Source organism: Balaenoptera musculus, chromosome 2 (genome assembly GCF_009873245.2).
Source record: "Balaenoptera musculus isolate JJ_BM4_2016_0621 chromosome 2, mBalMus1.pri.v3, whole genome shotgun sequence".
Taxonomy (NCBI): domain Eukaryota; kingdom Metazoa; phylum Chordata; class Mammalia; order Artiodactyla; family Balaenopteridae; genus Balaenoptera; species Balaenoptera musculus.
The window spans coordinates 57,866,253-57,893,414 of NC_045786.1; the positions used below are offsets into that span (position 1 = coordinate 57,866,253).

Below are 27,162 nucleotides of genomic sequence, written 5' to 3' on the forward strand. Positions count from 1 at the left end.
CCCTGTCTAGCCAACCTCGCTCCTACTTGTTCCCGGGTGCACAGCCCCCCCAGTTCTGAGGGTCCAGCCTCTTCACAAACAAGCCCTCTGTATTCACTCTCCCTCTGCATGGTTCCTGTGTTCCTCTTCAGCCCACCACCCCCGACCCCTGCAAAGAACAAACAGTCATCAGTCATATGCAAGGCATGGTGGGAGAATCATAGGCCCTTCCCTGAAGAAGCTCACTCACAGTCCGTGCATCCCTCCAGGGGTGCCCTCTGCCTACCCACACCGTACTCACCTGAGCTCCTCCTGAAAGCTTGCCATAGCCACCCCAAGCCGCCTGATTCCCCCTTCCTTTCTACTTTTTCACAATCCTGTGCTTCTGCACCGCACTGGGGTTCTCTTGGGTATGGATTCACATGTAAATACCATCTCCCCATCACAGTGTAAGCTAACAGAGCACAAGGACAGCAGAGTGTGCTTTTGTTTCTCTGAGACCAGCACTGTCCAATAGAAATGTAAGCTACATACGCAATTTTAAAATTTTCTAGGGTCACGTACAAAGAGTTAAAAGAAACTGGTGAAATTAATTTTAATGTATTTTATTTAACCAATATATCTGGAATATTATCATTCCAACGTGTGATCAATATAAAAATGATTTTATTCACACTAGGTCTTCAGTGTCCAGTGTGTATTTTGCATGGACAGAACATCTTAGTTTGGGCTAGCTACACTAGAGTGTGTAGTGCATGCAGGGCACGTGGTAGATGCCTACTAAGTGACTGCATTGAGTCCTCCTTGTGAAGTGTTTCACACCTACTGTCCAACCCTCACAGCAGCAATATGAAAGAGGAACTGTTATCCCATTTTCTAGATGAGAAAACTGAGATTTAAGAGGTTGCTTGTACCCAGCTGCTAAGTCACAAAGCTCAAATTTGAACCCAGGTCTCGGTCCAAATCCTGTCCTTAAAATAGAATATTTAAGCTGGAAGTTTCTTTAGAAAATGATCCAAATTGTCAACTCCATAAATATCACGTGTGTTCTCAGCACCTAGCCCCAGTGTCAGGTTCATCCTAGGAGCTCAAATACTTGAATGAGCGAATCTGGTCTCACTTTACAGATGTGGAAATTGAGAAATGCGGGGAGACTTGTCCAAATCAATCAAAAGAGGGAAGTCAGGAGCTAGAACCCACATTGCTGGTTCCCACTGCACTGCTTTTGTTCTGTGTCCTTCTGTCATGCAGATGATCAACGCTGAAAAAGCATGGGAATTTGATATCTGAAGCTTTCTTTGTATTTGCAGGGACAGATTTTAGCAGGCATTTTCTTCCCCATCTCCACAGCCTCAGAACTCGCCATAAATCTTCCTTGCAATTCCCTTCTCTCCCCTTAACTCCACCTACCCAGCAGCCCAAAGGACGGGCAGAGCAGTTGAGCCTGCTCCGTGATGACCAGGACTCCAGGTCTCCAAGTGAAGCCGCGTGAACCGGCAAAGCTCACTGCACGTGGGCACCACCCCCAGCTTTCATCTCGGGTCACGCTCCATCGTGACAACTTGCGCTGTTTCCTTGGCTGGAGGGCAGCACGAATTTACAAGAGGGTCACGCTGACTAGCCGCCAGCAGCTGCCTGTCGTGCCTGGGTGCCTGCCCTGGAGCCTGGTTAGGGAGGCACCCTCGGGCTCACTTCAGGCCCAGCCAGTCAGCATCCTCCCAGGGAACTCCTAGCAGCCTCCTTCCTGATCAGGTCATAGTAAAGGTCACAAATTGTAGAAGCTTAGAACTGAAAGGGAATTTAAACAGCATACATCCTACTGCTCTTCAAACTGTAATGTCCTACAAGTGTCCTGGGAATCTTGTTAAGATGCAGATTTCTGATTCAGTAGGTCTGGGATGAGATGAGAATCTGCATTTCTTTTTTTTTTTTTTTAATTAACTAATTAATTTATTTATTTATTTTGGCTGTGTTGGGTCTTCGTTTCTGTGCAAGGGCTTTCTCTAGTTGTGGCACGCGGGGGCCACTCTTTATCGCCGTGCGCGGGCCTCTCACTATCGCGGCCTCTCTTGTTGCGGAGCACAGGCTCCAGACGCGCAGGCTCAGTAATTGTGGCTCACGGGCCCAGTTGCTCCACGGCATGTGGGATCTTCCCAGACCAGGGCTCGAACCCGTGTCCCCTGCATTGGCAGGCAAATTCTCAACAACTGCGTCACCAGGGAAGCTGAGAATCTGCATTTCTAACAAGCTCTCAGGGGATGTCAGTGCTGCTACTGGTCTAGGGACCACACTCGGAAAAGCTAGGATTTTGGTGAGAAAACTAAGGGGGGGAGAGATTAATTAAACTCACAGTACAAGTCTCCTAAATTTTAACTATACTTACCAACTGTATTTGCTATCTGCAGAATTTGTTGGCACTTATCACAGACTACTTTGTATTAATATCCTTTTCTTCCAATTAGACTGTTAGAAGCAAGGATGCATCTTATTCTTCTATGTATCTCCCTTGAAGTCCCCTCTGAGAGGCCACATGAGCTGTGAAAGCCCATGTACCTGGGCCTGTGCCTTGGAGGGTCTTGGTACCAGGTGTTCCTGGGATCAGAGGCACAGTGAGGTGGAGCCCAGGTTGGAACTAGGAAGACCTCAGCAGGTGCCAGACCTGCAGGGCAAGGTGAGGATGGAAGTGGAAACTTGTAGTTTGGGAGTTAGCAGAGGTGCAGAGGCTCGGAGTCTTTCTGAACACAGTCCGCAGATAGAGAGGGAAGGCTGCGGGCTCAGCTCATTATGTGGTGCCCAGGGCATGGGGCAGAGGCAGTGAGGCTGCTTTGGAAGCAAGGATCCAGGCCCAGCACCGAGTTTTTCCAAGGGCTCTAACGTTTGTTGAATAAATGTGCAAATGAAGGTCAAAAAAGATGCAGCAGCAATAGTTAAACATATTAAAAGACTCCACATGCTTAGCAATGATTTACACACTTCCTGGCACACTTCAAAAGTGGCAATGGCAGCTTTTTCTATTTGACTTAAAAATTAGTTTTTCTTTTGACCCCAGTGAATCGAGGTCTGTTCCAGGCACACACAGGACCAAGCATAAGCCCATAGACCTGGGGGGCCAAATGGAGTTGCCCAATAAATGCTGGAGGTCAAAGATGGCCCCAGTGTGTCTGTCTGTGTGCTGTGGTACTTATTTTCATAAAGGTAGAAAACAATATGTAATGAAAAGATAAGCCACAAACTTGGAGGAAACATTTGTAAAACACATATCTAATAAAGGACTTGTGTCCATATTATACAAAGAACTCTTAAAACCTAGTAACAAGAAAATAAACAACCCAGTTGAAAAGTGGACAAAAGAGCCGAACATCAGATACCTCACCAAAGCAGCTATGCTGATGTCAAATAAGGAGATGAAAAGATGCTACACATCATATGTCATGAAGGAATGGCAAATTAAAACGAGATGCCACTACACACCTCTTAGAATGGTTAAAATCCAAAAACACTGACAACACCAAACACCGGTGAGGCTACAGAGCAACAGGAACTCTCGTTCGTTGCTGCAGGGAGTGCAGCATGGTGAAGCCACTTTGGAAGACAGTTTGGCAGTTTCTTACAAAAATAAACATACTCTCAACCACATGATCCAGCAAGCACACTCCTAAGTATATACCCAAAGGAGTTGAAAACTATGTTCACACAAAAACCTGCACACGAATGTTTATGGCAATTTTACTCATTATTGCCAAAAATTGGAAGAATCTAAGATGTCCTTCGATAGGTGAATGGATAAACAAACTGAGGTGTACCCAGACAATGGAACTTAATCAGCAATAGAAGCACATGAGCTATCAAGCCACAAAAAGACATGGAGGAACCTTAAATGCATCTTACTAAGTGATACGGTTACACTGAAAAGGTTACATACTGTATGATTCCACCTATATGACTTTCTGGAAAAGGCAAAACTATAGACACAGCAAAAAGAGCAGTTGTTGTCGGATATTGGTGGGGGGGATTTTTCGGGCAGTGGATCTGTTCTGTATGGTACTGTCATGGTGGACACATGATATTTTGAATCTGTCAAAACCCAGAGAGTGTCCAACACAAAGACTGAACCCTAACAATAAAGTATGAATACTGGTTCATCAATGGCAACAGATATACCATTGGAAGCTATGGAGGGGTGGGGAGGTGGTCATATGGGAATGCTCTGTACTTTCAATTTTTCTGTAAACTTTAAAACTGCTCTAAAACATAAAGTCTATTAAATGTTTTAAAATGTGCTACTGAATTCCAAGAGGAGATCAGTTGCTGGGTAATTGCTCATTCATGTTTCTCCTTAGGTGCAAAGATGATCTTGCACATTCACTGCTGACGACCCCTCCACAAGCTGCCTGCATCAAAGCATTGACTTGCTTTGAGAATTGTCCTCGAGTTTTATGGGTTACTGAGGAATACTTTTTGAATGCAGAAAGCGTACTCATGGGGACCATCTAAGGGCCCTGAATTATTTTTCTGCCTTTAGAAAAGCTGCTGAACTAAATCTGGCACATAGAAATGTGCCTGAGAGATTTTTCTTTTATTTTTAAAGGTTTAATTTAATTTTTATTTTATATTGGGGTATAGATGATTTACAGTGTTGCGTTAGTTTCAGGTATACAGCAAGGTGATTCAGTTATACATATATCCATTCTTTTTCAGATTCTTTTCCCATATAGCTTATCACACAATATTGAGTAGAGTTCCTTGTGCTATACAGTAGGACCTTGTTGTTTATCTATTTTATGTATATTAGTGTGTATATGTTAGTCCCAACCTCCTAATTTATCCTTGCCCCCCGCCCCCCCCCCCCCCCCCCCCCCGCTTTCCTCTTTGGTAACCTTAAGTTTGTTTTCAAAATCTGTAACTCTGTTTCTATTTTGTAAATAAGTTCATTTGTATCATCTTTTTAGATTCCACATATAAGTGATATCATATGATATTTGTCTTTCTCTGTCTGACTTATTTCACTTAGTATGATGATCTCCATTCATGTTGCTACAAATGGCATGATGTCATTCTTTTTTATGGCTGAGTAATATTCCATTGTATACATGTACCACATTTTCTTTATCCATTCCTCTGTCGATGGACATTTAGGTTGCTTCCACGTCTTGGCTATTGTTAATAGTGCTGCAGTGAACATTGGGGTGCATGTATCTTTTCGGATTATGGTTTTCTCCGGATATATGCCCAGGAGTGGGATTGGTGGATCATATGGTAGTTCTATTTTTAGTTTTTTAAGGAACCTCCATACTGTTCTCCAAAGTGGTTGTATCAATTTACATTCCCACCAACAGTGTAGGATGGTTCCCTTTTCTCCACACCCTCTCGGCATTTATTGTTTGTAGACTTTGATGATGGCCATTCTGACCAGTGTGAGGTGGTACCTCATTGTAGTTTTGATTTGTATTTCTCTAACAATTAGCAATGTTGAGCATCTTTTCAGGTGCTTTGAGATTTTTTTTTTAATTTGCTAATATGAACCCTGACCTTCGTGAGCTTGTAGTCTAGAGTAGACGGTACAGGAGCCTAAACCACAATAACACAAGATAGAAAAGTGATTCATGCACTGAGTGAGGTACCATTAAAATGGTTGGGAGAAAGATGCCCTTCCCCCCACTGTCTTCAGGTGGAAGCAGTGACACTGGGTTGTAGAAGGTTGGATGGGAGAGCAGGTATTATGGTTGGGGCTTGTGGAATAGGGGAATCCATGTTCCATGCAGAGAGAATTCCATAAGCAGAGGCAGGGAGGTGGATAATGTGTGTGCATGTGTCTGTGCCCTGGGAAAAGTGGTGTCTGCACAAGGTGGCTGGACCATAGTACATGAAGAGGATGAGGAATGGCTTAAAAGGTTATGGCCAGTTGGTGGCAGCCTCTGAATCACAGGCCAAGGAATTGAGACCATGTTCAGTAAGCAGCGGGGACCAATCAAACCCCAGCTGTGCTTCAGAAGAGTCATGTGGTAGCAGCATATAAGATGTGTCTGAGAAAAGAAGCCTGGAGTTAAGGATACTTGTCAGAAGACTACTTTGAGGAAGTGTCAAGAACCCAGGAAGTTGGAAGCTGTCTCTTCAGCCTCTGAATTCCCATATCCCTTTACCTGTATCTCTTGTATACACTTATCAGTTTTTACCTTATGTATGTTTTTTAGTTTAAAAGTAGATTTAGTTCATTATTAAGGAAAATTAGACAATATAGAAACATATAAAGTAAACAGTTCCCTGTAGTCCCACCACCCAGAGATAACTACTGTTAACATTATGGCTCTATCCTTTCAGATCACATTATATAAATCACACTATATTGGCTTTTTTTTTTTTTACAAATATGAGCATAGTTTTAAAGCCTACTTTTTAAAATTACCTTACAGTGAACATCTTTCCTTGTTAATCAGTATTTCTAGATTTCTGTTGTTGTTTTGGTTGGTTTTCTGTTTTGCTTTCCCAGTTTTTAAAATTGTGGTAGAATACGCGTAACATGAAACGTACCATTATTGACAATGCATTCACAATGTTGTGCAACCATTACTATTATTTAGTTCCAGAACATTTTCATAACCCTGAAAGGAAACCCTGTATCCATTAAGCATTCATTCCCTATTCCTCTCTCCTCAGCCGCTGGCAACCACTTATCTGCTTTCTGTCTCTAGAGATTTATCTGTTCTGGAAATTTCATATAAATGGACTCATACAATATGTGGCCTTTTGTGTCTGCCTTCTTTTACCTATCACAATGTTTTCAAGGTTCATCATATCTAGATTATCCTTTTTTTAAAAAAAACAAAAGACGCTCATGAACAAAAAGCACTGAGAAACAAGACCTCTCCTCAAGATTACCACTTCCCTACCTCCCTACCTCCCTACCTGTTAATAATTTTGGATACAGCATCTGGACCTTTTAGATGAATGGAGATGATAGGAACAATCAAGCAATACGTCCTTCCAACATATTCTGCTGTCTCTCGCTTCCCATCACCTGACATGAATGTGGGAAGATGCCTTAGCTTGTCTAGTCACTTTCAGGATTTAGGACAGGCTCATTTTCAGGTGTTAAAATATCCCATGTAAATCAAAACTTCCGTCCAGTCCACACAGCCTGACCTGCGGATCAGCCCTTCTGCTCCTTCCCCCCAGTTCACTCAGCCTAATCCTGGGATGCTTTTGTAAGTTCCTTAGAAACTCACCTCCTGTGTTCTGCCACTCTAACCCCTCTGGGGGCAGTAGGGGAGTTGCATGTACTATTCCACTGAATACTTGCCTAACTTCGGAGGGCTACCTTCAGTTCCTGCTTTCGACACTGTCCCCCTGGAACCCCTCTGGCCTTCTTGGGTGGAGTCCTGTCAAGATGTCCCCTGGAATCTATAACTGTAGAGGGCACTTGCCATATTTGTGATCATCTTGCATCCTTTTAGTGGCCTTTCTAGATCTGGGGAAATTCCCATGTTGAGTCCACCCCCCATGCAAGGTGGTAGCCTCCCTTGCAGCCAGGATACAGCAGTGTGGTCTATCTCTGCCAATCAGATGGGAGCTGGGACCTAGGATTTGGAAGCTAGGAAGGAGAGGATGTTGGTGTGGTGCAGTGGCATCAGCGATGCTTTTGCTGGAGCAGTGCCAGGGTCCAGTCACTGTTCCTGACCACAGAGTTTTGATGCCTGGCTCTCTGACCCACCTGGCATTCAGCATCCTTTAAAAATGCATACTCTGCTTAAACTATTGAGTTTAATTTTTACTAAGATCCTTGACTGTTGCCACATCCTTGCTTAGCCTGGTGGTTAAGGGCAGGTTGCCCCCACCAATGCTCTCTGTCCCCACCTGGCCATCTCCCATGCCCCAGCCAGCCTGGGAGCCTGGCATGGGTTTTTCTTGCCTTCTCTCCTGCAGGCTGTCAGGAGTAGTAGTTACTGGACCAGCTTGACCATCTGTTAGTATGTTCCAAATATATGGTCTGACATCTCTCTTTAGAAAATGTGACTACTTACCATCTTTGTCCTCAACTTTTGGGCATCTGCAAAACTCTGAGACAACAGGAAAAGTCCTATTCCACACCCTGTCACACACATATTTTCTCTATATATTATGTAAGTGGGATCATCATCTATTTGTCATTTTGTAACCTTTTTACTTAATGTTATATTGCAGACAACTTTCCATGTTAATGAGAATAGTACACCTTCATCCATTTAAAAAAAAATAGCCACATTGGTGAAAGAACTATTTATAAACAATAAAAAGCACCCATTTTAAATGCACACTTGGAACCATCACCACAATATTTAGAATATTGCCATTATTCCCAAAAGTTCCCTCATGTCCCTTTGCAGTCAGTACTTCCCAATCTTCAGCTCTAGGCAACCATTCAACTTCATCCTTTTCAATAGCTGTATGACAATCCCATAATATAGAAATTCCTTAATGTATTTAACTAATCTCCTATTGATAGATATTGATATTGCTTTCAATTTATTGTTTTATTGATTCCTTATCAACACGTATTTGTGGAGCACCTACTATGTGCTAGGCATTGTGCTATTATAACAATTCAACAAACTTCTATATGTGTATATGTGTGTATGCATTTATTATTTCTCTAAAGTGTATCCCCTAACAGTTGAATTACTGGGCCAAAAAGTGTGCACGTTAAGATAATTTTGATAAATATTGTTAAATTACCCATCAGCAAATTTGCAACAATTTACACTTCTATCAACAATGTGCATGAATGGCCATTTTCCCACACCATCATCAGTACTAGGGATTATAAATCTTTCCCAGTCCATTAGGAGAAAAAATGGATTGAATTTATATGTCTTTGCTTACTGATGAGGTGGGCCAACTTAGCGTCTGTGAATTTTATTCTGGAAATCACGGTCCCAGAAGCCAGACTCCCTTGACCTCACCCCTCAGAGTAAGGCTGTGGCTGGGCTCTCTCCACTGAACTCAAAGGACATCCTGTCCTGTTGGAAGTGGGACAAAGGTCACCCTTTGGTTCCTGACAGCTCCCTACCTCCCCCCACTTTTCTTTAAATTAATTAATTAATTAATTTTTGGCTGCATTGGGTCTTCATTGTTGGGTCTTCGTTGCTGCGCACGGGCTTTCTCTAGTTGCAGCGAGTGGGGGCTACTCTTCGTTGCGGTGCATGGGCTTCTCATTGTGGTGTCTTCTCTTGTTGCAGAGCTCGGGCTCTAGGCACATGGGCTTCAGTAGTTGCGGCACGTGGGCTCAGTAGTTGTGGCGCACGGGCTTAGTTGCTCTGCGGCATGTGGGATCTTCCCAGACCAGGGCTTGAACCCATGTCCCCTGCATTGTAAGGCGGATTCTTTACCACTGGACCACCAGGGAAGTCCCCCTACCTCCCCTTGAACAGCTACGTTGGAGAAAGCCCCTCAAGGATGGGGTTGGTCCTAGTCTCTCCCATGATTGGACCTGCCCCTGCAGGTACACCTGAGGAGGTCCATGTCATTTAGACTTCTAAACTGGCAGAGACTGTGGGTGGAAATATAGCAGGCTTAAATTAGATATAGTTCCTGACCAACTAGATAAAAATCATTATCAAAGGAGAAGAATTTTAGCAAGAGTCTAAACGAGTAAGTATATCAATATATAGGTTATATATCAATATATAGGTTTTTAACAAGTATATCAATATATATGTTAGTGCCCCAAATATTACTGGAAACTGTTAGAAAGTGGCACCAGAATTTCCTGTAGTCGCCCCCTCCACTGTGGTGCTCTCCTGTCCTCATTCCCAGGGAAGTCAGATCTGCTTCCATAGATCACAGCTTGTAACTCCTGGGGGTGGGCAGGAGATGGGCACAGGTGGGAACCCAGGAACTGGTTATGTGGTTGGTTTGGTTGGGAGACGTTAGGGTTTATGGCACAAGGAAGGAAACAGGATTCTCGGGCATTGACTGTTGCTGAAACAGCTCATAGAAATACCATGACAGGGTAGTTCCTAAGTCAACTATGTCTTTTCTTGTGGTGTAAGGATATCTATTGCTATTTTTGGTTTCACCCTTGTCCTCCATTTTCACTCCAGTGCCCATGGAGAAGAGGGTATAATTAAGCAAGTATTTGGACTTATTTGGTCCACAGCCACCCTCAACAGCTTGTAAATGATTAAGACGCTCCCTCAAAAGGGAACTTTCATACTTTGCTGTGGAGTGTGAATTGCTATAGCCCTTTGCAAAGCAGTCTTGTTTTAACTATTAAAATTTAAGATACATACTCTTTAGCCCAGTAGTCTCACTCCTGGCAATCTATCCCATACAAATAAAAATACCAGTAACTAATGAAATGTATACAAGGATATTTATTGTAGCATTTTTCACAGTGGCCAAAAAAAAAAAAAAACATCTAAAACTGCCTATCAACAGAAACATTGTTAACTAAATTACGGAGCATTCATACCATGGAATATTATGCAGCTTTAATGAAAGAATGAGTTCGAGTTTTACTACCTGACTTGGGAGAGGGGTATTTCTATAGTTTCCGCTGTTGAGTGTGAAAAGCAAAGAGCAGTTAAGTTTGAATAATGTATTTTTTTAATAAAACAAACAATGAGATGTTTATTTGTGCATAATTGTGTAAACACAAAGAAAAGTAAGGAAAAATATACACAAGCTTAACATTGGTGTGTGTTTGTGAATATGTATATTAAGGGAGGGGGAAGCAGGCAATAAAGAAAACACACGTGCCACTAAAGATGAATTTTATGATAAGCAATTTATATAAAATTATATATTGTACCTGTGTATATATATGAATTAAGAAGTTAGAAAAAATGTAAATCTTTACCTATTGATCAGAAAGGATGTCCGTTATATACTGCTAAGTGATAAAAGCAAATTGCAAAGTTGGTTTTGTTTTGTTAAACACAAACCCACAAAAATTAGCCTATATATGTGAGTACATGTTTGCATAATTCTGAGCAAGGGTTTCCACACCTGGGTATTAACATAAGACCTCAAGGGAGAAGTGGAAGGTTAAAATGGAGGCTGGAGAGAGGTTTATCTTTTTTAAAATATACATCTTTGTATTATTTTACGTGTTGCAGTGGACATTTATCTATAATGTATCAGTGATCTATTGCCACAATAATACCACATAACAAACCACCCCCAAAACTTGGTGGACTTAGAGAAACAAACCTTTCCTAACAGATGGCTGAAGGAAGAGGAGGATTGTACCTCAGTGTGAGGAGTCGTTAGTTACCTCATATTTATGAGGAAGTTTACAGCTTTCAAAACACTCCTTTGTAATGCTTCGTTCTTCTCACCTCTTTGAATTTTAATTTCTATCTATGCATCTGTCTTTATCACTAGCCCACTAGTTTCTTGAGTGCATCTCTTTTATCTTGATAACCCCAATGTTTGGTATACTTCCTAGAACACAACAGGTGCTAATAAATGACTAAAGAATGATTTTTTAAAAAAAACCAAAATTTTATTCACCTCCTGGGTCTGTGGGCCTGCAATTTAGGCTGGGCACAGCTGTGTGACTCTTCTGGTCTTGATCCAACTCACATGCCTGGGGGTGGGGGGGAGGGGAGGTGGGCAGCTGGTGTTGGCTGTCCTTGGCTGGGGTGACCAGGCATGCAGGCTGTCATGGAAATGTGTACGTGAGAGGGCAGTCCCAGTCACACGAGTGCTTTGCATGTTTGCTGATATGGTCGTCAGGGTTCTACAGAGAAACAGAAGCAATAGGATAGATATATATGTGTATTGTCTGTGTGTGTGTGTGTGTGTGTGTGTGTGTGTGTGTGTGAATAAAGAGATTTATTATAAGGAACTGGCTCACAGGATTATGGAAGCTGAGAAGTCCAGACCCAGTAAAGCCCATAGTGTAAATTCGAGCCTGAGTCTGAAAACAGGAGGCTGGTGCCCCAGCTCAAAGTCAGTGAGGTGGAGAGAGAATTCTTTCTTACTCAGCCTTTTGTTCTCTGTAGGCCATTGACAGATTGGATGAGGCCCACCCACACTGGGGAGGGCAACCTACTTTACTCAGTCTACCAATTCAAATTTTAATCTCATCCAAAACACCCTTGCAGACACACCCAGAAATACTATTTAACCAAATATCCCTTTATGCGTCAAGTTGACACGTAAAACTAAGCATCACAGTTTCCAGCCTACGTGGACAAAGCAAGTCATATGGCCAAGCCCAGTGACAGGTGAAGGGGCAGTGGAAAATTATGTGACTGTCTTCATCCATTTGGGCTGCTGTAACAGAATACCTTAGGCTGGGGGGCTTCAACAACACACATTTATTTCTCACAATTCTGGAGGCTGGGAAGTCCAAGGTCAAGGTGCTGGCAGATCTGGTGTCTAGTGAGGACTCTTCTCCTGGTTTGCAGTCAGTGGTATTCTGGTTGTATTCTCACATGGCTAAGAAGTCATCTCTCTTGTGTTTCTTCTTATAAGGTACTAATCCCATTTGCGAGGGCCCGTTCCCCATGAGCTAATTACCTTCCAAAGGCCTTACCTCCTAATACCATCACGTTGGGGATTAGGATTTCAACATATGAGTTTTGAGGGACACATTCAGTCTGTAACAATGACAAATACAGGAAGGGTGAGAATGGGGTCATTTTTGCATCATACCATATGTAGTACAAAAAGGGTTGAAGAAAGAGGACTTTTTCCCTCCATTTACCAAAGAAGAGTCACTTGCCTGGTGCCATGTAGAATTCAACTGCCAAGTTAATTATATCTGGGTTCTTAACATGTTTAGTCAACATCACGTACAGGTGAAGATTGCTTCAGAGATTTGCGAAGTGCGGCGTTTACGCTTAAGATTTGCTTGACTGGGACGGAGAAGGCAAAAGGTAGGGGTAACAGGGCAGCCACTGCAGCCCTAGCTCATTGTTGGTGCTTCTGCAGATCATAGCTATTTGAGTTCCCCAGGAGCTCTGCAGAATTCTGGAGGGAAAATGACATCAGGCTGGGGTTGAGGAATGCCTGCTGGGGGGCATCCTTTTGTGCCCAGGCCAGCCAGGGGTGAGGAGCCAGTAGGTCCTTTGTCCCAGCAGGGACAACTTAGGGAAGTGTTTGTTAGGAAAAAAATATCGAGAGGAAGGGAAGGATTAGAATAACGGTCCTCTTTGTTTTCTTCTCGGAATACCTGAGTAATTTCAGATCTAGTTTTGTGTGATCTCGTTTTGTGTTTCCCCTGCTTTATGAGACTGGTAATAGTTGAGAGGCTGTGTAAGTGAAGAGGAGCAAACAATAGAAAGTAAGAGGGGTCCACGGGAGACTGTGCCGCACCTAGAAAAGAGAGCCACTGTGCGCTCCCTGCCCACTTGCTTAGCCACTAAGGATTGTGCTGTGGACTGGAGATGAGAGTGGGAGAATGCTCGGAGACATGATTGATTTTCTTCATTTTCACTTCTTGTTAACGGAGCAAGGTGTGAATGGGTCAGGGTAACAACAAGGATGACCTCGTGTTGTTATACACCAACCTTTCTCTTCTAGCATAAGAATCACCCTTCTCCTCCTGGGGGTGTGGAACATCATGTCTGTGAAAGGTGCCTGAGTGGCTTCTCCCTAGGAGCAGATTCTACAGCGAGCTTTAGGATGTCAAAACTGAACCCCACACACATGCAATGCTCTCTAACTAAGAGAGCCCCAAGATTTGGTAAGAACACATCTTTCACATCCCCTGCCGACCAGTTACCAACACTTGGCCAGTCTTGTTTGGAGACCCAGGAAACTTATTCAGCGGCGTGTCCAAACTTGGTCTGGCAGACAATTGGTTATATCCTGTCCTTGCTTGCTAAGAGAACTGAGATTTGTTTATGGAAACAATATGCCCAGCTCCAAAGGATGAATCACGATTGGTCTAGGCTCTCATGTCACTCCTTACTCCCTTGGCCAGCTGTGTGTTGTCCTTGGTTCCTTTGCAGCCGTGTGACCCCGCTCTGCGCAAGAGACATCAGATGTTGACTAGAGGGCTTGGAGAGATAATGCTGACTGAATAAAAGATCAAAGCTTCGTGAGGAGAAAGCCTTTGATTATTTTTCTTGTTTGGGAGCTACTGTGAGGATGTGCAAGCTGGAGCTGCAGCAACCATTCTGCAACCACAGGCAACAAGTGTGAATAATGCATCACACAGGGGATGGGGGAATGGAAAGAAGCAAAGAGCTTGGGTCCTTGGTGATATCTTTGAGCCACTGCCTCCAGGCCTCTTGCTATGTAAGATAATTAAAAGTCTTCACTGCCTAAGTCACTGTTAGCCAGATATTCTGTTACTGGCAAATAAAAGTATTCCTAACTGATATATCTGGTCATCTTCAGCCTGGCCAGGGTAGGTTTTGCTGACAGTTCCGCCACACTAGCTTTGTAACCAGTTAACTTCATCTGCAAAATACATTGGGAAAGAATACCTTCTTTATTACGTCAAGCAAACTTTCTGAATCAGAAGATCAGAGTGTGGTCTGTGGATCAGCAAATCATTATCCCCTGGGGTTTCTTCAAAATGTAGACTCTCAAGCTCCCACCCCAGACACACTAAATTAGAAATTTCGTGGGTAAGGCTATGGATCGGTGTCTTCATAAACCTTCCAGGTGATTCAGTTGCAATGGAAAGTGTAAGATCACTGATATTGAGGGTCAACTGGAATGGTTGCATGTCAGAAACACCAGGGGAACTTTAAAAAGATTCTCAAACTCCACCTGCAGAGTTCTGATTCAGCATTTCTGTAGTGTAACCTATGAATTTATATTTCCCAGAAGGCCTCCAGGTGATGCACAGTGAAACCAGGTTTGGTAACCAATGCAATGCATATGAAAGCGGGTCATGTATGCCAAGGGGGCTGTCACTCTAGTAAGAGATGAAGAATAGACCTGGTCACCCCGGGGAGAGGTGAGCTGAATTATGGATTTTCTCACCTGGTAGGTCAGGGAACTGACTACTTGATCTTAGAAGCCTTTTTCAGCTCTAAGGTTCCTAGGATGCCCGCTTGAACTTTGCAGATCTGGCTGGAGCAAGCAAATATGGTCTTGGAAAATTACGTAGACAGACTCATGAGCAACAAGTGGAAAGGACTGGAATTGTACTAAAGTTTAAAAAGCAGCCTTGCTCCCCACCACTGCCAGACCCAGTAAATCCAAAACAGGTTTTCTCTTCTGCTTTTACTGGGTTTATGAGACAGCAGGTTTGCACTTCAGATGTTCATTTATAGAGTGCTAGACTACACCTGCTTCACGCTAGGCTTGTGCTTTGGGCGTTCTTTCCTTTGGAAAATACTATTTTTACAAAACATCATCTTAAGGCATCTTGCCTTCTGAAGTGTGCTACTTGTTAAGGATCAAAACTTCTGAAGCAGCCCACTCACTGTCCTTCCAAATATGATTTTAACCCTCTCTCCTGCCTCATCTCTGCCTTGTACTGGAGATGCCAATCATTTCTTCCCCACTCCCACATCTCCTTCCAGGAAACTGCCGTCCCTGTTTCCAGTGAGCCTGTTCCCCCCACTCAACCCCTGCTGAGTGAGTGTTTAAAACCGTGACACTGTGGAAAATAAACAACAACAACACCTTGTTGATTGACTTTGGAAGATTATTTTGAAAACCAATAAATAAAGGGAGGAAAAGTTAAGCATTTAATCCTTCCTTTTCTATATGAACTGTACCTTAGGCTAATCAAATAGTTGATGAGGGGGAGTTTTTCTTCATAGAAGCTGATAAATGAAGAAGGAAAGATGAAATCATAGCATGATCCTTTTGCAAGCCCTAATGAATTAATGGATCTAGGAGGCAACCATCAATGGCTGTTATGTCACAAAAAGAAAAAAAAGAAGACATTCTGTGTCTCTGAATGGAAGTCATGACACTGCCTATAGTCTTGCAAAAAAAAAAAGGTTCCACCTGAATCTGATTAAAGTCTATAGACTAAAATTTACAGGAAACATAGAGGACAGAGGAACATGTTAAATGAAACCGAAGGGATGCAATCACCACAATCCAGACTGTGGGAAACTTTCTAAGACAAATGATCTAGTTTTTCCAACAAATTGCATGGAAAACGTAAGACACAGGGGGAAACCTACAGATTAAATGAGACGGAAGAGTCATATTAACCAATCATAATGTGTGGACCTTGTTTGGCTCCTGATTCATCAAACCTTTGAAAATTACAGGAAAAACAAGGAAATGTGAACAATTCCTGGATATTTGATAATAGTAAGAAAATATTGTTGATTTAGTAGTGATGATAGTTTTGTGGTTACATCTTTTAAAAGGAATCCTTATCCTTATTCTTAAAGCTATGTATTGAAACATTTACAGAGAGGGAGTTTTGGGAGATTGGAAGAAGTTCATCAAGAAGGCCTAATCTCCCTCTTTTTCAGTGAATAAATGGAACATCATTTCTGAAAAAAAAAAAAAAAAAAAAGAAACATTTACTGATGAATGAAATGACGTCAGAGATTTCTTTCAAAATAATCATGAGGGGTGGGGAAAGGGCAGGATACAGAGAAGACTGTCCCTGAGCTGTTAACTGTTGAAGTGGGTGATGACTAACTAGAAATTCACTATACAGTTCCCTACAACTCTCTATATTTGAAATTTTCCTTCCTAAAAAGTCAAATTAAAATTAAATCACTTTCATTTCTATTTTTTATATATATTTTATATTGGCCGTAATATATTAGTATAGGAGTTGATGTTTATTTTTTATAAATATAGATTTATCAAGTTTTACTTGTTCTTCACTGCTAAGGGTACCCAAAAATTTTGGAGATTTTTTTTTTTAATTTATTTATTTTTGGCTGTGTTGGGTCTTCGTTTCTGCGCGAGGGCTTTCTCTAGTTACGGCAAGTGGGGGCCACTCTTCATCACGGTGCGCAGGCCTCTCACTATCACGGCCTCTCTTGTTGCGGAGCACAGGCTCCAGACGCGCAGGCTCAGTAATTGTGGCTCACGGGCCTAGTTGCTCCGCGGCATGTGGGATCCTCCCAGACCAGGTCTCGAACCCGTGTCCCCTGCATCAGCAGGCAGACTCTCAACCACTGCACCACCAGGGAAGCCCCTTTGGAGTTTTTTATGTTTCACACTTGCCTGCCCAGCTGGACTGGAAAGTCCGTGGAAGCAGAGACCTTCCTAGTATATTCTCCACAGAGCTAATACCTTGTGTAGCGTGTAAAGTGCCCACCTTGGTGGGGCTTCCCTGGTTCTTACCTCCTTTGAAAGCAAAAACGTCTCAAGGAGGCAAAAACTGCAAAACAGATACAAAGTTTATTATAAGAGGCACAGCACAACTGTATGGTAGAGCACAGAGAGAAACAGTTTATTTATCTAAGTCAGAAGCAAGGCAGAAATACACACCCAGAGAGGAGTGCAGGCGTCCTGAATAAGGAGCGCAGTAAAGAGGTGATTGAAATCACTTATATAGGGCAGTCCTTCTGGTCTTTGTTTACATTTGGCCAAGTATCTTGTTTCTTTTTTCACACCTGACTGGCCCTGGGACCCTCCCCAACTTTTTGCACAACTTTTTGCTAGGATGGATCCCACCACAGAGGCCTGTGGGGGTATGTCCACACTTATTATGGGGTGGCGCCCCCTCCCTGTTTGACCCCCAAGGAGCCTTCCTGCGCATGTGTTGACAGGGAAATTTTTCTTGACCTCAGGAGTGGTCATCTTATCTCTTTACTTCAGCAGAGCTCAGCTTCTGCCACTAGCTTTGTCCTTGGAGCATCTGGGTGAGAACAAAGCTTCCATTTTACTCCGCTTGACAGACACCAGCTGTCCAGCCCAGGGGCCCGTCTATCTCCTCACTCATGACCACAGGCAGGCTGGCTCCAGGGTGTGCTGCCTGTCTCCTGGAGAGACCCAATTGGGAAGAAGAGAGGAAAGCCTGGAAGAGTGCAGAGACAGAACTACCAGAGGAGAGGGAAATCTCGGGAGAAAGAAATTTCTGGGAAAACGAGATTTTTAAAAAAAATAAATTTATTTATTTTTATTTATTTATTATTTTTGGCTGTGTTGGGTCTTCATAGCTGCGCGCGGCTTTCTCTAGTTGCCGCGAGCGGGGGCTACTCTTCCTTGCAGTACGTGGGCTTCTCATTGCGGTGGCTTCTCTCGTTGCGGAGCACGGGCTCTAGAGCGCGCGGGCTTCAGTAGATGCAGCACGTGGGCTCAGTAGTTGTGGCTCGTGGGCTCTAGAGTGCAGGCTCAGTAGTTGTGGCTCACGGGTTTCGTTGCTCCGCGGCATATGGGATCTTCCTGGACCAGGGCTCGAACCCGTGTCCCCTGCATTGGCAGGTAGATTCTTAACCACTGCACCACCAGGGAAGCCCGGAAAATGAGATTTTTGAGACAAACCTTATTTTTGAGATTCCTAAAGCTGAAGTATAAAGTTAGCCTGGTTTTTCCTTGTCTATTTAGTAGAAAGAGCTGTGGTCCAACCTGGCTCTCTGCCATCTCTGTGTGACACAGAAAAGTCACTTTATCACTCTGGGCCTGTTTCTTCATCTCTGAAAAAGAGCGAAATTCTGCCTATTGTTATCCGCCATAGGTAATGGTAGGAATCTGTTCACTATTACTTTGAAGGAAAGTCTATATGGAAGAAAGTTCTAAGGGCTTCCATTTTTAGATGCGCTTAGGAGGACTTTGGTTTGACATCTGAGTGTAATAAATTCCTACTATTCAATTATTTGTTTTCAGGGCACCACATTTGTATGCCTTATAGAACTCACGCTTGGACATGCTGACGTCAGGCTTCGAGACAGCTGAGCCCCACTAGACACCCAAAAACCCATGGCTCTGGTTGCATCTTTCAACATGACCAGTCCACAGTAAGTAGCCTTGGGATCTGCTCTCTGTGGATACTGAGTTGGCACATCAGGATTGGGTGTACAGCCAGTAGCTCCTTCCCCAGCCCTGTAGAGATGGAGGGGCTCTAGGTGGTTTTGTCCTTGAGCCTGACATTAAAATAATGTGTTAAAATCTACTTTTTCTCAGAGTTACCTTATTCATGTCATCTCATTTTTTAGTTCAAATAGGCAGAGGAATTCTGCAATCCAAAACTGGGATTGTAATCCCATTGCTAATCCAGTGGGATTGCTAATATCAGATTGGCCGAAACAAGTCTCATGACTGAACACAGCATCAAGGGTGGGGAAATATACTCTGCCTTTTGATGGGAAGCTCCAAAGTCATGTGGCAAAGTGAGGGGTGCAGAACAGAGCCACTGATACGTGTTGTCCACCATACTGTTCTTCATATTCAAGACCAGGGAATAGTCCCAATACTCAGGCTATAACTGTGAGACCTTCATTCCCCCTAAAGGAGGCCTTGTCTCCTCCCGCTAAGATGATCCATGGCCAGAGGTGGTGCTGGACCACTATGACCATTGGCAAGAAGGGAACAGAGGGCAGGAAGGCAGGTGTAGCTTATTCCATGCTTCTCAGAGCCACATCCTGTTAGTTTCAGAAACTCACCCCAGCCCTCCATGAACATCTCATTGATCAGAAAGCTCTACGTGTTCAGTTTGGCAGTCCATAGTTTCCAAAAGAACAAATTCGACCCAGCATCTACTTTTTGGGAAACATATGGAAGAGCCAGGATTCCCCCCATGAACACCCACACTTTTATTTCAATTGTTGAGAAACACAGAAGCTTCACATCCTGTGACTGTTCTGTCTGAAGATCTTGAGTCATTTTGTAAATGTCACACCATGATGAGTACTATTATCTGTGCTTGACAGGTAGCAAAGAGCTAAGGTTTAAATAAGGCCTACAAAAGAGAAGTGGGGCAGTGGAAATTACTTGGTGAATTCAGGTAGTTTAGGCAGCCAACCTGTGGTGTTCAAAGAAAAATCCCACTTTTTCCTCAATTATCTGGGATGATTCAAGCAAAAGAGAAGTAGGCAGATTCAGTTCCACACTTTCTGGATAACTGCCACTGTGTATTATTGGTTAGCTTTCAATGGTGGTTGGAAAAGTTTAGAATGTAGAACTGTCCAGCCAAGTGTAGGAACTTATCACTCCAGAGCCTGCTCCATATTTCTCACATCCATGTCAGATCACAGAGAAAGAGTAGAGCCTCTATTCCACCTCCTCATGCTTCAGCTGGAGAAACTGAGGCCCCAGAGGAGGTCCGCAGAAGTCAGCATTGGAATCGGCACCAGAGCCCCAGAACAGTTTATCACAGGCTGGGCCGCATTACAACTGGCCTCTCAGTGTTCCCTCAAATATTTAATTTTTACTCCTCTCCACTGTTTGGCCAGAGGCACAAGACCCAGCCCCTCAGATTCTACAAGATGAAATAGGGTCAAGGATGTGTTGGGGGAACCAAAGATGGCAGCCCAGGAAGTTAAAAGAAGATGACCCAGCCCACCATCTCCTCACAGTGTAGCTGTTGGTGTTTGGGAAGAAGAGTTCTTAGTTACTGAACACATTGCAGGATGTGTAATGTCCCCTTTCTTATTTATGTCATGAGTGACCTCCTTTGGTAATGTGACAGTCACAAATGCCTCCACCAATTGTCAAATACCTCTGGTGGGTTGGGAGGTAGTCCTGCCTCTGGTTGAGATGCCCTGTAATGCCAATGGAGTTGTGGGTTACTGGCAGTGCCCTAGGTGAGCCTGATGGTAACCTAGTAGGAGATCCAAAACCCCTCAGACATTTGTTCAAGTGACCCCCATTTCCTACTGTCAACCTTATAAAGGGAGCTGTAGTAGGACCAGTTTAAGTAGGAAGGGAGTGGCACCCAGAACAGCTGGCTCCTCCTGTCCTCACTGCCCCAAGGCTCACTTGGTCCCTACAGGCCTCCAGGTCGTCTCCCCAAGCACCAGCAGTACATCCAGTTGTGAACAAACACCTCTCTTCTCTATTGTGGTACAGATGGTAGAAACATTCCCGAGGACCTTTACAAAGAAACACGGGAGACAATTTAAAAGAATGTATTACTCCAACATAAAGTCTAGTTACTGAGAAGCCTAAAAGTCTAAGTCCTGGCTTTGCTGGTTGGCAGAGTTTCCATCTAGGTCTTTACCTCCCTTTGATGAAGGACACTGCCCCCCAAAGCTCATATTTTAAGATCTGAGCATGCTTCCACTTTTCCCCAGCTGGTGAGGGAGATGTGGCTGGTAGGGCCTCAGTCCAGTCCCTGGGTTGGCCAGCGGGGAAGAATGGTGACCTCGCACTTCCCCTGCCCTCCTCCAGCACAGATTCTGGTGCATTCTCCGTCTTTTCCTTGGGGAATGGAAAAATCATTTTGTTCTTGAGGGATGTCTCTGCCCTGTTGCCATCCCCAACTCAGGCCTGCCACAGAAGGAGGAACTTCCGAAGTTGAGATCATCTCCCAACAAGTAGACGAAGAAACCAAGAGCATTGCTCCCGTGCAGCTGGTGAACTTTGCCTATCGGGACTTGCCCCTGGCTGCGGTTGACCTCTCCACGGCGGGCTCGCAGCTCCTGTCAAATCTGGACGAAGATTACCAAAGAGAAGGGTAGGTGTTTGTACCGTTGAGTAGCTAAGACATCTCTTGCATAACTCCCTGGGTTTCCATGGGTACCTCCAGCGAGGCAGCCCAGAGATGAGAAATACTGAATAGTAAGAGACCAGAAGTTCACATCAGGCCACCCCAGCTCTTCTCCTCAGACATTGTTTCCTCAGAAAAAGGCTGTGGGCACAGAAAATACCTGTTACTGATAGACAACCTATTAAGCGACATTTGCTTGGAACTCAGGGAATTATGAAATTAAAGGCTGTCGCACTCCATAATAGCCCATCCAACCCCCAATCTGGACACCTGGGAATCAAGAGACCAACAGGATTTAGTGTGACTCACCCAAGGTCTCAGCGCCTATAAAGAATGGATTTAGAATGTACTTTCCTTTTATCAAGTCTTCTTTCACCAGGGACGAGATGGGGAAGAAAGCATGTGTGCAGTAACATGCTAAGGGCAGGAGGGAATTTAGCACCATTCAGCCGGGAGCTTTGCAGACCTTAAAAAGGTCTGCTGCTTTTTCCAGTGAGGACAAATAGCATATGCTGGCCCCTGATTCAAAGGAGTGGCCCCTACCTACCCCTACTTAACTGGTCAATCAGATTGGATGCCTTTGTTCAATCTGGACAGGGGAGACACAGCAATGACACTCTCCATTCACGTGGGGGAATCTGCAGGCTGGACAAGGGCAGGAACAGGTCCTTGGGTCACAGGGCAGGTCAGACTTTCCCCAGCCCCACCCTGTTGCTCTTAGATGTAGACTTTTAAACATTGGCCAGGAGCTTGGGAGCCAGTTCTGGGCTACTCTCCTTCCTCAGATGCCACCGCTAAATATTTTGGAACATGCTGACAGCTTTGAATATAAAAACGAAGGGTTGCCAGGTTATTTTAGAAGCAAATGAGAAGGCTTAGCTACAATTAAATTTGCAGAGCTTGGATTCCCTGTGAGTGTTTTTGAAGGGCCTCCCCGCCTTCCTAAGATAAATTGCCTAACAATTGTGAAACCATACACCTTTTGCAAAAACTTCACCCCAGTGGCTTTCTCTGAAAATATAATTTTCTCCAAGTACTGTGCTTAGAGTCAGCAGGACATTGGAAACAAGGATAGGCAAACGGGTTGGAAATAGTTCAGGGTGGCCTGGCAGAGGGTGGCACCATTCTGAGCACGGGCAGCACCATCCGACCACAGGGCCAGCTTCTCCAGGTCTCCAGGTCCTTGGCTCCGCCAGTGATGTTGGCGGTCAAGCCTTCCTTGAGCACCTGGCTACTGTGCCACCGCCCTCTGGAGGTCAAAATTGGTAGTGCAGCCTGGTGTCCTGCCCCATCCATTCTCATGGACTCATTTCCCGCCCCACCAGCGCCACCTTTTGGCTCTTTTCAAGCTTACAGTCGGAAGGCAAGGAAAGAAGCGGGAAGACCTTGGAGGATCTAGTTCCAGACCCTATCCACACCTGCACCCTGTGGGCATACGCACCACAGGTGGTCCAGGCTTTGGGGGCACCACTCCTTAGCCTGAACTGGAGAAGGCAGAGTCCCTGCTTTGTCATTCCATTTGCTTCTGAATCAGGCCCCTGCAAGGTTTCTTCTGAGCAGGGAGAACACAAATGGGATGCCTGCAAGGCAGAGAGGCTCTTGATTTGGTTTGAGTCTCCAGGTGTGCCCTGGAAAGCTGCTCCTGCTGGGTAAATAGGAAGCAGCCGGGTGAAGGGATTTGCTTCGCTGCTGGAGTTCTCAGCAGCGGGCTCCATTGGCAGCCAGAGGGCTTCCTGGAGGAAGGAAGAGCAGGCACAGGACACAAGCCAGGTGACAAGGAAGCAGAACGAAAGCACACTGTGAAGGGGGGAAAAAGCCTCTCTTGACAAGCTTCTTGGCTCTTGCTGCATTTCCTGGGGTTTTCCCCAAATTTCCAACCTGGCCCTTTCTGAAATGATGCAAAACAACACGATTTACGGTTCTGGTAGGTCTTCAAAAAGCTTTGGTGCAAGTCTTCTCAAATACACCTCTTTCAACTAAGGGAAGTGTTATATATAGAAATGAATCTTTTCTGTAGGAAATGAGGGGACCTCAGGGACCCCAGCAAGATAGTGCCCAGCCACCCCGCCATTCACTTCTTTTGAGCTCAGTGGTATTTCAGTGCTTTTAAGTTTCCCAGAATCTGAGAATGTTAGAGCTGGAAAAAAACCTTAGAAAGTATGTATTCTAAATATTCTAATAGGATAGCAGAGTCCAGAGAGTGGAAGGAACTTGCCCACGGTCACACAGTGACAGAGACAAAAATAGAGCCCTGGCTCCTGATCCAGGCTGGCACTACTGGGCTTCCATTTGTCACCTGTCCCTTTACAACATCACAGTTGTGACTATGGTTAGGATACATTGTACATGATACCACTGTTAGGCTATACCATCAAAGGCCCTTAACTTTTTGGCATGCAGTCACTGAGATATGGGTAAACCCCTAGGCACAGGTGGAAGAGTTTCATCTGTCTCAATCTCCTTGACTCTCCTAATAGCCCTTTGTCCTTCTCGTGGACCTGCCTAGCAGAGCTTAAACTGCAGAGCTATCTGTTGTCTACCCTCTTTGCTTCTACACACAGACTGCTGAGGGCTCAGGTAGGAAAGTCAGACAACTGTGCAGATTGGTGCTGTCTTAGTCTGGTGGGGCTGCCATAGCAAAGGACCACAGACTGGGTGGCTTAAACAACAGGTATTTATTTTCTCACAGTTCTGGAAGTGGGAAGTCCAAGATTGAAGTGCCAACAGAGTCAGTGGCTGGTGAGAGCTCTCTCTTTGGGCTGCAGACAGCTGCTTTCTCGCTGTGTTCTCACGTGGCCATTCCTCGTTGTGCGTGAGTGGAGAGAAAGAGTGAGCTCTGGTCTCTTCCTCTTCTTATAAGGGCACTAATCCCATCATTAGTCATTAGGGGCCCCACCCTGACCTCATCTAAACCTAATTACCTCCCAGAAGCCCCACCTCCACATACCATCACGTCAGCATGGGGTGGATGCGGTGGTTAGGGCTTCAGCATATGAATTGGAGGGTGGGGGGGAAGGACACAAACATTCAGTCTGTAAAAGCACCTCCCAGAATCAAGGCCTCCAGTCTCAACTTGCTTCTCAGTTTTGCCTGACAGTTCTCTGTGGTCCTGGTTAACTTTCACTCCTGGTCCCCAGGTAGCCATTTCAGATTGTTTCCATTTCCCCCAAGCCTTCTCTTGCCTCCAGCAGATGACCTCCTCTCCTCCTTCCCTAAGAAAGTAGAAGCAGTCACAGATGAGCTGCACCCCACCCCTCAGTCCCTCGCTTCCTCCCTTCTAGGGCCAACCTCACCTCTGAGTTCTGATTCCCCTCCTCTCACACCTTCTCATGAACTTTGCTGCATCAGTTGCATCCTCACACTGACTCGTCACACACTCAGGTCTCTCACATCCCCCCTCGACTCCACGTCCCCATTAGCTGCCACTATCTCTCTCTTCCTCTTTGCAGCCAAACTTCTTAAAAGCCTCATCTGCACTAGCCATGCCCCCTTTGCTCCCTCCCATTCATTCCTCAGCCTACTGCAGTCCAGCTTCAGCCCCATCCACACCGTGGAAGCTGCTCTCCTCAAGGTCATCAACGGCCTCCGTGTTGCTAGGGTCCTTACACTGTCCTCTGTCCAGCCTTTGAAAATGTCATCCACTCCCCGCCCCACCCCCTCAACCCCCGCCCTTGAAACACAGTCTTGTGTGTCCGCTGCTCTATCATACTTTCTGGATTTTCTTCCTACCCCTCTGGCTGTCCATTCTAGGCCTTTTAAAACTTGTTCTTTCTCTGCTTTGTCCTTAAATGTTGGGGTTCTTCGTTTTCTGTCTTTGGCCATTTTAGCTCTACTAATTCTACCCACTGGGTAATTGCATCCACCCCCATAACCGAAATTCACATTCTTCAGCTTGTAACTTTCAAAGCCCAGTCTCTAGCACAACTGCTCTCTCTCTCTCTCTCTTTCTCTCTCTCAAACTCCTGGCTCTCATCCAGCTACTTCCTGGACATCTCCACAGGATCCCAGACACACCTAGAATCCTAACAAATGTCTGTGGAATTATCTGTTCTTCTACCTCTGAGTTGGCTGCATATTTGAGAAATGTTCTTGTCTCCACCCAAGTCATTGCTAAAAATAGCCTTTTTGGTGACAGCACTTAAATCCAGCCTGAGGAACCATTATCTGCCCAACCAGGACTTCTGGCCATCTCAAACCCAACAGGGCCCCAAACTGAACTGTCTTTTCCCAAAACATATTCTGTCTGGCCCCAGTCAGTGGATCTAGACTTACCTGGGTGGCCTCCCCAGCCTATTACCAGAGGGAGTCACGTGAGCATTTTGGCTCATTTACAATGGCCCTCAGCCTCCTTCCTGCCTCAACAGGAGCCAGTGGCTTCCAAGACACCAAAGATCCGTGAAGCCAGTCGGTCAGACATAGTCATCACTGGAACTTGCATCCTTCTTCCTCCCCTGCTCTGGCTCCCTCTCGTCCATGTCCACTGCCCATGAAGCCGCTGACACTGACAGTGTCCACTGTGGGAGCGCTAGTGCCCAGTTCAGGGCCTTTCAGAAACCACAAGCCCACAGGATGCCCATGCAAGGTGGGGAAGAAAAGCCTCCCCTCCCCCCAGACTCTGTACCAAGCTGTCAGTGAGCCCAGAAGTGGCTCTGCTTATGGCCACCGCTCTGGTCCTATTTGCTTCTGGCCTTCATTTCTGTACACCCAGGTCTCCAGTTCAATCCAAGGGGCTGTACTGGCACATCATGCCAGCTACACCATCACCATCGTCATCATCATCATCATCATCATCATCATCCTTTCCCTCCTTGCATCTTCCCCCCAGCCATGCGCCTCCTCCTTCAATAGTGATAAAACACAGATCTCCATGAATGTCTGCAGATGTGAACAGACACTCAGAGGAGGGGGAAGGGGAACAGAGGAGGTTCTTGAGCACGTCTGAGCCCCAGCTGAGCCAGCCACAATGCCCCACTGCATCGGTACCCTGAGAGACCAGCTTAATTCCTTCTCCTTCGTCCTCATGTTCTGTCATCTCCAAGTCCTGTACCTTTCTACTGCCCTAATATCTCTTCACTGCATCATCCTTCTCACAAAGGATTGGTAACCCTATCAGCCAGGTGCTTTGGACTGCATACCACAGGAAGCCTATCTCAAACTCAAACAATGAGGGTTTTCATCGGCCCATGGCCCATGGAGCCCAGAGCTAGGGCAGCTTTGAGGTTGGTCCAGACCCTCAACAGTAGCAACAAGGACCAGATTCCTTCTGTCTGTCCACTCTGCTGTCAACAGTGTTAGCTTCATCCTGATGCTGTAAGGTTCCCCTTATTTTTTGAGAGGGCTGCCCTTGGTAATCTGGCCACATCCTTCTTCATACATGTCTGGCAAGAGAGAATGGCTACCCATCATTCTCTTTTAAGAGCAGCAAAAACTTTCCCAGAATCCTTTAGTTGCTCTCTCCTCACGTTCCATTGGCTAGAATTGGGTCACATGGTAAGGGGTATGGGAATCCACAGCCCAATCAGGGCCACCCCTTGAACTGTGTCATTTCCCAGAACACACTGCTGTTACCCAGTGGGTCAAGGGTGGGATGGATATTGGAGAATTGCCCGCAATACACCATAGTCTCTAAGAAAGCCAAGCCTCCATTCATAGCTTTTGATCCA

General features: G+C 45.0%; 1 protein-coding gene across 4 annotated transcripts in view; it reads left to right on the forward strand.

Moving 5' to 3' along the window:
- TMEM266 (transmembrane protein 266) overlaps positions 1 to 27,162 on the forward strand; it is a 138,493-nt gene that overhangs the window by 33,561 nt on the left and 77,770 nt on the right. For 2 of the 4 annotated variants that reach the window (XM_036841629.1, XM_036841630.1), the window contains exons 2-3: positions 18,679 to 18,809; positions 21,278 to 21,466. In XM_036841629.1, coding sequence (XP_036697524.1) covers positions 18,772 to 18,809; positions 21,278 to 21,466 — 227 coding nt within the window. In that variant the 5' untranslated portion in view covers positions 18,679 to 18,771. Of the gene's footprint in view, positions 1 to 18,678; positions 18,810 to 21,277; positions 21,467 to 27,162 lie in introns of those variants that run through there. The other 2 variants (XM_036841632.1, XM_036841633.1) reach the window with 2 other exon arrangements.